This window comes from Meleagris gallopavo, chromosome 28 (assembly GCF_905368555.1).
Source record: "Meleagris gallopavo chromosome 28, MGAL_WU_HG_1.1, whole genome shotgun sequence".
NCBI classification, from domain to species: Eukaryota; Metazoa; Chordata; class Aves; order Galliformes; family Phasianidae; genus Meleagris; species Meleagris gallopavo.
Genome location: NC_139431.1, coordinates 3,278,446 through 3,288,037, shown reverse-complemented (window position 1 = coordinate 3,288,037; position 9,592 = coordinate 3,278,446). Strand labels below are relative to the sequence as shown.

At 43.3% G+C, this 9,592-nt stretch overlaps 1 protein-coding gene across 1 annotated transcript; it reads right to left on the bottom strand.

Annotated features, from left to right (window-relative positions):
• Window positions 1-338: 338 nt before the first annotated feature.
• DDX20 (DEAD-box helicase 20) lies at window positions 339-7,883 on the bottom strand. The gene is made up of 11 exons (XM_010724288.4): window positions 7,654-7,883; window positions 7,483-7,577; window positions 6,292-6,460; window positions 5,861-5,975; window positions 5,637-5,779; window positions 5,268-5,406; window positions 4,881-4,939; window positions 4,169-4,251; window positions 3,401-3,506; window positions 3,216-3,317; window positions 339-2,521 (listed from the first exon to the last, which is right to left on the bottom strand). The coding sequence occupies exons 1-11, from the start codon at window positions 7,829-7,831 to the stop codon at window positions 1,407-1,409; spliced, it is 2,304 nt and encodes a 767-aa protein (XP_010722590.2). The 5' UTR covers window positions 7,832-7,883; the 3' UTR covers window positions 339-1,406.
• Window positions 7,884-9,592: the final 1,709 nt, after the last annotated feature.

Below are 9,592 nucleotides of genomic sequence, written 5' to 3'. Positions count from 1 at the left end.
TCGCTTAGAAGCATTTTTTAAAAAATAACATTTAAAAATACTTACTATGTAAACGAACACCCCAGCAGCAGCTGCATTTACATTCTTTTGTAGTAAAGCAAGACGCCCACAAGGGGGCAGCATTTCCCCAGCTGAAAAAAGCAACAACAGGTGAATCTTTCTTAATTAACCCTCTGACTTCCGTGCCACTCATGAGTTAAAGCAATCCTGAGGTTCTTCTGACAGTCCAAAAGACACAGCTTGAAATGTAGATATCCACAACTACACAAAATGGTTTCAAGTGCTGCCAGGGACACCACAGGATTTGCGTGGGATTATTGCAACAACATTAAGAACTCTCACAAGCAACAAAATTTATTCACAGAATGTATTCAATTTCCCAAAATTGATTTGGAAGTAGCCAGAGGTGAGCAAGCAAGTATCCTTGAAGACATTCATTTCACCAAATACAAGAAAAAGTCCTCCTTGGAAGTGCAAGTCATAGCAGGTAGGAAATAGTGCTTTCACTGAAGGAATTCCAATCAATCTTACTCTGACCATGAGAAGAAAAAAGCAACAAATCACACACCTGCTCTGATGAACGCAGCAAAAATCAATAGAACTAGCTACGGAGATCTGGCTCTGTGATCTCACACATACTAAAAATGAAGTTCCAAAATGAGTGTGAAGTCAGTCCAGTGTCAGCAGCCTAAGCCAGCCACTACTTTCATCTTGTCCTGCTTCCAGACAGCTACATAAAAAAAACAGGGCAACTAAAACAGGAAATACAAATTAGATTTAGAACTAACAAGTAATTTCCTTTCTAATTAAAGCTTTTCTGTAAGCATGGCAAGTCTGACACTCCTGCACCCTGAGGAAAGGCCACTTATAGGAGCTGCACACCTCGTACATCATTAAACCATCCCCAACTGCACAGCTTGCCATTTATCTAGCTCTAGAAATGTTATTTAAGCAGTGTTAATTAACTGCACTTAAATTAGCAAAACAGGTATTGAGATGCAGGCTTTAGTCTGCCACTATCAACTGGTATATTACCAGTGCCCTCTGGTTAAGAATTACAGAGAAGAGGATGATCTCTGACAATAAGCAGCTTCTGTAGCTTCACTGTGAATTCATCTTCAGCCAAAAGTCACAGGGAAGAAAATCAAGTAGAGAAAGCTGGGCTTGTTTCACATTTTCTCCTTACTGAGGTTTCTTACGTGGAAGCAACCTTACATGGAAGCAACTGACTTGCCTTTTGTTTACTTACTATTTTAAAGACTGCAACTGAACATTTAGTTGTCTGCCATTTCATTTTATTAACAACTTGTAACACCACTACTGGAATGCATATAAAACATTTACCTAGACACATCCTGCTTATGAAAAAAGACAGTAGTTTACTTCACCCAAACAATGTCAGTACATTAATCACCGCTTTCCAGCAGTTCCTGAAAGTAGACCGAGTTGACATAAGCATTCATCCACATCAAGTGGCTGTAACTTTTCCTGTAGTGAAAGTGAGAAACTGCAGCATAGTAGTTCTGCCATGCTTGATAGTAAGATTTCCAGTAGTCTTCGTAACTCCACGCCTCGTGAGGAAAGCCAGGAACACCATCATCCCAAGAGCCACAGGAGCAGTCATCTCTAGTTTTTCTTGGGGTAGGATCAGGGTACTGATGGGAATGCTTTTTCTTTTCTTTGGCATTTTGTTTCAGAGCTTTCTTTTTCACCTGATTTTGCTTTGGGGCTTGTGATAGCTCCTTCGGCTTCCCTGGTGTGGGACAAAAGCCTGTAAGACCCTGACAGGTGGTGGGGACAGCATTTTTTGCCTGCTTGTCTGAAAATGCTTCAAAGCATGAGTTATTTCCACTACTGTGAGAGGAAGCCCTTGAACTGTATGAAGCATCACTGTCATCAGACAGAAGGTCGTTTGCTACCGTGTCTCTATTATGTTCCACCTCTTTCCACTCTGTACCACCATTTCTGGGGAGTTCACGTTGATCTCCTGGGCCTGAATAGCTTCTTAAAATTTCAACATCTCTCTCCAACCCTTCTTTAATAAAGTATTCGTAGTCTTCAACAAACTCTGAAAAGTCCCAAGGACTGTTCTGTTGGTTTTTGAAGGATGATAAGCATGGAATTCTGGGCAGATTTCTTTTTAAGGCTTCCTCATCTGGAACCTCTGTGTTACTCTGCCCAGCCATTCTGGAGACAGTTTCTTCTTGATTCTTCTGCTTCGTATTGCAGCTGGAGGTTTTGGAGTTTCTGCTGCTTTTTTCCACCTTGGCAGAATTTGTGTACTTTTTCACCTGCTTTTGTTCCAAAGCATTTTTTGGCTTTTCTACAGAAGAATTACCAATTGGAAGATTAGAATGAGGCTGAGGTACCTCTGCAGAATTATCCTGGACAGGCTGAAGCACTGGTTCTTCTGGTTTAAGACACACAGCGTCAGAATTTACTGAAGCACCTGTGTATACAACAGGTTTGACTTCAACCTCCCCATCTTCAAACTGATCCATCATTCCAGGAGGAATAGGCTCTGCACAAAAGGGAAACAAGCAAGCACTCAATTAAGTGCATCCTTCCTTCCAGAATTCAAATGAGTACTGAAGCAATAAGCAGATAAGATGTTAGGATATGTAAAATTAAAAGTGCAAACCAATGCCTTCACTTCTTGAAAATATAGCTCAAGTATACAGAACACTTTTTCCAAGGGAGGCATCAAGAAGCTAATTAACACTGTATGTACTACATTAGTGAACTATTATTCATTTCCATTTTTAATCAGGTAAAAAGTTTAAACAATTTTAAGAAGGTGAAGTGCTACAATTCTAGCAGAATAGCTTCTAGCAGAGCAGAGGAGTGAATCTTTGGCTGTTTCTATCATTCCTTCCTCCTACTCTATCTTATAGCCTTGTAAGCCTTGCTGAAAGGCTTACTACTACGTTTCTGAAGTTCCAGGAGTTCTGTAGCTGCGTAAGAAACAGTTGGATTTCAAGTTCCTGCCTTCATCTACAGACATGCACTACAGACATTTTCTATCCCTTTGTTTATTACAGCAGTTACACAAGTGGTCAAAAGCACTGAGGATAAAAATTCTGACTGTACCAAAGTTATTTCAAGTTTCAGCAAATATTCATGTCAGACAGCTGTTACCCGAAGTCTTGAATGAACAGCAGAAAGAAATCAATAGGGAAAAAAATACACAGCTGCATTCACAGGACAGAACGTACCTGGTAAAGGAAGAAGCCGTAGGTTACATTTCTGAGCAATTTTCATCATCGTGTTTTCTTCCTCTCCACGGCAGCAGTATGTCACAGATAAGCCTAAAGTTCCTGTGGTAGAAAACAAAGTATAATCACCTAATAGACCCAGAAGAACTGGTGCAACCTCGAGAAATCCATGGGACTGTTTTTACCGAAGCGCCCGGCTCTGCCAATACGATGCATGTATGTTTCCCAGTCTACAGGGACATCCAGATTGATGACCAGATTCACTTTTTCAGCATCAATTCCACGAGATGTCTTGAGAAAACAGAGACAAAAGGGGATTCATAACTGAATGGGCTTGAAAAGATGTTTATGTACTGCAACACATTTGCGAACAACTGCTCATGTAGTAACTCAAATTGTTGCAACACGTTATAAAGCATCTACAATTTCCCAGTGAGTTTACATGGAGAACAGACATCCTGCATTGGAATGTAAAAATTATGGATCACTGTTTTTTCTTTTTGTACTGACAGTACAAACAAGCATGTTTCTTCCAAGCATCAAAATACCTGCCAGCAAGTTGTAACTTTTTTCATGACAGAACCACCAGCAGCCAACTGAAACACATCAGCAGCCAAAAAAAAAAGGCTGAGTACTTCAAACATAACCATTGCTCTATTTGAAGTTGCACTGTGAGTATACTGCATTAAGGAAAGCCTAATCTTTCCCACAGTTCCCACCCAAAGTAAACCCACCTCTATTCCTCTGGAATCTCTGCAAACTTCTGCCATTCAACAGCAAAATTACAAGTGTTTTTTTTTTTAAAACAGAAGGATAACAGATGACAACTAAGTTTCAAACTTGAGCAGTGCCCAAATCAAATACTTTAATAGCACATCAATGTTCTAGTCAAATTAATTCTCTGAAATGGATGTATTTGCAACAGTCAGGTACACTATGACATGGTAACTCACCAAGTCTGTGGAAATCAGAACTCTACAGTGGAATTGCTTTAGTTTAGCCATAGCATCAAGCCGCTGGTTTTGATTCATGCTGCCTAGGGAAAGAAAAAAACAGAAACAACTTCAATGTTCAACAGTTTTATGCCTCCAAAACTCCTGGAAGGCTCTACTTTATAAACTATAGATGACATGAGAGGCAAGCCAATTCTAAATGAGTAAATATAATGAATAAGACAAGTGCTCATTTTAAAAAAGAAACCCATTACAGATACTTAACCCATCTGAATAACACAGATTTCAGACCAATTTTTATATCACCACCCCATAAGCCATGAAAACCTGTTGAATTAAAAATTGAACGGAAGATTTCTAATGAACACTAAAAGCTAGCTGTTAGCTTTTTTACAGGGAAAATAAAGAGATTTAAGTTCAATACCTGCATTCCCAAAAAATACAGCTTTGAGCTGCAAATACAGCTTTATCCTTAACACTCTACAACACTTGGCCAAGTATTCATAACACGATTTTCAAACAAATTAGAAGGCTGCAAGCTTCATCAATGCAAAAATTTAACTAACATGGAAGTCTTAGAGACCCTAATGCTATTCTTAGTAATTCAAGCAGAGGCCATGCAAAACAAGCTTTTAAGATCAAGAGGTATTTTCTTATGTTAGGTCATATTTACACACAATTTCAACCAACAGAGAGCTCTGGACAGGCTTACCTGAAATGCACTCAGCAGGAAAGCCTCTGGATGTTAGTATTTCAGCTAGATGTTGAGCCCTAACAGAATATTCACAATAAAAACAGTAATTAAGAGTGCACATCTAACAGCCCACATACATTTCTTAATACAACACTGTTCTTTATAGGCAAAGATTCCACTGCCATCTTATGGACAGTCCATTTATAAGTGGACATGAGTAACAGATAATAGGACTCACTGTAATCTAATGTACGAGGTACTTCTGTGCTAAAGTTTTACTGTTAACATTTCAGACTATTTCAACACTTCAGCTCTGTATTTCAGAAATTTGCATATTGTTTTGAGACCTTTATAAAAAGTGTTAAAAAAGATGTGCAGAAATTTATCCTTGAATGGATTTATTACCTGCTATGCAAATTTGAGAAGACTAACGCTTGATTAAATGGAATCTTGCTGAACAACTCTTGCAGGTGCTGGGTTTTTTCCTCAAATGTTTTGTGTGGAAGTGGATGGGAATTCACAATTTTGTAATACTGCTTCAATCCTGAGCATGAAACCAAGACATCAAATTAAGGATTTCCATAAAAAGAAAAAAGGCTGAGACATGCTGACAAAGACTTTTAAATGCAAACACACCCACCAAATAAAATGTTACAGAGTAGGTTTTTTCTTAAATGAAAGAAACACAAAGAATCTGAAAATTGTGAAGGCATGCTTTGGTCTCAGTACACTGTTCACAATCTATTGACAACACGATCAATAAACACAACTCACCAATGAGACTTGGATCAGTAGGATTCAACCTCACAAACGTTGGTTCTCTCATGTACATTGTCAATGCATTAGCTAATGACTCAGGGTAAGTAGCTGAAACAGCAAGCATCTGTTTATTGGCTGGCAACGAAGAGTAAATCCAACTGTGAGAGACAAAAATGGGAATGACTAACAAAAATTGATCTAATGTGCAGATAAATACAAAGGGTAAGCATTTTTCTCACTTGATTTGCTCCTGAAAGCTGCCTTCTTCCAGAAGCTTGTCTGCTTCATCAAGAATGAAGAGCCGAATACTGGCAGTGTTCAAGTAGTCCAACTCTATGAGCTGTTTTATTCGACCTAGATATGAAGAAAAAACCTAACTGAGCTTCTCAAATATTAGCTCCGAGTTCAAGCTAAAGAGAATCTAACTTGCCATTAATTAAGGACTGGTTCTCAATGGTCACCTTTTAAAATTAATTTTAACAACCCTTAAAAAAAAAAATCCATATTTAGAATAATCTCTCACTGAAAACACCATCTTGGTCTGAATGTTTTTGGCACTGCCCCTTTTTCAGTAGTAAAAGAGAGTTCCAAAGGAATCCAGATTTCAGAAGTACCAACTATTGTACTTTCAAGTATCAGACAGCATCCAGTGAAGCAAATTGAAACATACCTGGAGAGCCAACTGCTATGTGGCATTTCTTTAGTCTGACTTTGTCCTGGCTCAACGGAGTCCCTCCAATGAAGACGTGGCATTCCAAACCTTCCATTTTTATCCCAATTGTTGTGATAACAGCATGAATCTGCACAGCTATCTCTCGTGTGGGAGCCAAGATAAGAACCTGTGAGTAACAAACAGCAGTATTTGAAAGCCACACAACAGTTTGTAAGATTGAAGCACATCAAGTTGTGATGTGTTGTTTAGAATCATAGGATGGTTTGGGTTGGAAGGGACCTTTAAGATCACCTAGTCCAACCCCCTGCTATATACAGGGACATTTCCATAGCCCAGGTTGCTCACAGCCCCATCCAGCCTGGCCTTCCAGGGAGAGAAGATCCACAGCCTCACTGGGCAACCTGTTCCAGTGTCCCACCACCCTCACAGTAAAGAATTTTTTCCTAATATCTAATCTAAATCTTCTCTATTCCTGTTTAAAGCCATTTCCCCTCTCCCCTTACAAAAATTCCCTCCCCAGCTTTCCTGTATGAACCCTCCAAGCTCTGGAAGGATGCTCCTTTTGGAGCCTTTTCTTCTCCAGGCTGAAAATCCCCAGCTCTCACAGCCTGTCCTCATCAGGGAGGTGCTCAAATTTCAAATACTGCTGTTTATATACAATTCACTAAGTGTCCAGACACTTATCCCAGTACAAGAAAGACAGAAAGCTGTTGGAGAGGGTCCAGAGGAGCCACAAAGATGATCAGGGGGCTGCAGCACCTCCCTGCAAAGACAGGCTGAGGGAGCTGGGCTTGTTCAGCCTGGAGAAAAGAAGGCTGCGGGGTGACCTCAGTGCAGCCTTCAGTACCTAAAAGGAGCCTACAGACAGGAGGGGAGTCAGCTCTTGGAAAGGGGAGGTAACAGCAGAAATGGTTTGCAGTTGAGGGAGGAGAGATTGAGGTTGGATGTCAGGGAATAATTCTTTCCTATGAGAGTGGTGAGGTGGTGGAACAGCTGCCCAGAGAGGCTGTGGATGCCCCGTCCATCCCTGGAGGTGTTCAAGGCCAGGTTGGATGGGGCCCTGGGCAGCCTGGGCTGGTATGAAATGTGCAGGTTGGTGGCCCTGCATGTGGCAGGGGGTTGGAGCTTCGTGATCCTCGAGGTCCCTTCCAACCCGGGCCATTCTGTGATTCTGTCACCGAGGCTCACCTGCGTGGCCGAGCTGTCCAGCAGCAGCGCATCCAAGGCGATGGTGGAGAAGACGCACGTTTTACCGGTGCCAGACTTCGCCTGCACGATGAGATCTGGAAGGAGCCCACACACGTCAGGGAGCACCGCTCCTCCCGTCCCGCCCCCGGCTCTGCGCGGCCCCCCACTCACCCAGCCCGCACCGCCCCAGCGGGATGGCCTTCAGCTGAACGGGCGACGGCCTGTGGAACCCAGCCGCCTCCAGTCCCGCCAGCACCGGCGGCGACAGCAGCAGCGAGCCGAAATCAGACGGGCCGCCGGGCAGCAGCACGTCGCGCGTGCGGAACCGGCCTTCAGCGGGCGCCGCCATCTTGCGAGAAGGAAGCGAGCGCGTGCCGCATCTCGCGAGAAGTACCTTCGGCCCGCGCCGCTCATGCGCTCTGTCCGCCCCCTCCGCCCGCCGCACCGCCAGGGGGCGCAACGGCCGCGGGGCCGCGCTGGGTTGGCGCGCTGTTTCTTGGCGGGCTGTGTTTACCTGTGTGCCTGCCCTGTCCTGCCTACAAATAAAACAAAATATAACCATGGTGCAGCTCTGAACTTCAGTCGAATCCAAATGCATGAATACTCTGTATGTGCATTACTTACTGCCCTCTGTAGAGCACTTGTTTTGAATTGTGGGTGGTTTCATGCACATGGGTTTTATTGTCGCCGCGGTTCAGAGGCTCTGGAAGTGCAGCTTCCATTGATGGCAGTGGGATCTGAAAGGTCTCAGCCGTGGCTCACACTGTACCAACACGCAACTGCTGTTATCCTGACATCTCCAGGAAGCCCCAGTGTGCTGTAATGGCTTTGGGTGTGCCAAGGTCTCCATCACGCCTCTGAAATTCCTCCTGTTTGCATTCCTTACAGGGAGAAAGACACGAAAGAAAAAGTGGCTGAGTCTGCTCTGCTGTTTTATATCATTAGATGAGATCTTCCCGTGAATATCTGAGCACAACACCCACCTCTGCTGTGGGAGCTCAGCCCTGCAGGGCGGGCAGATGGTGATGGCAGGGCTGGGCTGCTCCAAGGAGGTGACATCCAGCATCCTCTTAGCTCCAATTGTTCTTAATTGTTAAGTGGATATTCCCCTTGGGTCCTCAAGGGGAAACGGGTCTCCAATGAGATAATTCTCTGGATACATCTGGGAAAGGAGACGTGGATGTAACAAATGCTTTGATTAAATGCAGCCTCTTATAACCCTTTTAAATTGATGTGATTTAAACAGACAACGAAGAGCAGTCAGGAGTATCTGTGCTCACTGGGGAAGGGTAGAGAAGAGGTGATAAAACATGCCCATGCATTGAGCTGCTGCTCCTCTCTGCTTCCCTCACCTCTCCCTGAGATAGCGGGCATGTTGTGGTACAACTCAGTGGTTTGGATACAGATATCACTGTCCTCTGCCATGCCGTGTTAATGAGACATTCAGACACATTGCTTTAATTCAGAAAGACACTGCTGTCTGTGGAGGCTTAATCAATTTTCTCAGCCTCCACTGGAGTTTGGAGGGAGGGATTCCAAACCATCTCGATGTCTGTATGCTGCACAGGACACGGCCACTGGCAGATTCATTGCCCATCTTCCTTTGTTTTTGTCCCTCGCTGACTGGGCTGCATCAGATCAGCTCCTGCAGCCACCCTCACTCCCTGCAGTACGCACACAGTACTGAAAGCTGTGGCACAGGCTCTGTCTCTTTATTTTTACATGACCTCCAAAGTAACGCCATGGACATTTGCTCGTTCACACTAGTCAGCCACCCCATCATTTCTGGTAGCTCACTGTAACAACCATAGTACCTGGTGCTTTAATAAACCCCAGCTCCATAAGTTAGATGTATCAAGGGCTTAGCTCTTCCAACACACATAGCAGGAGCTGCTGGTGGTAGAGGCATGATTCAAGGTGAGACAAGGCCGTGTCTGATGGAAGAGATGCTCAGATCCTCAAAACTTTCCCTCCATTGCTGTCCCAGGGGTGCAGAGTGATGCTACCACACTACGTAGAAATGCACACTGCATTTAGAGCAGTTGAACAAGAAAAAAAAATAAATCGTGGATCTGAAAAACTGGTGGGCTTCCTACAGTCAATTATCTGT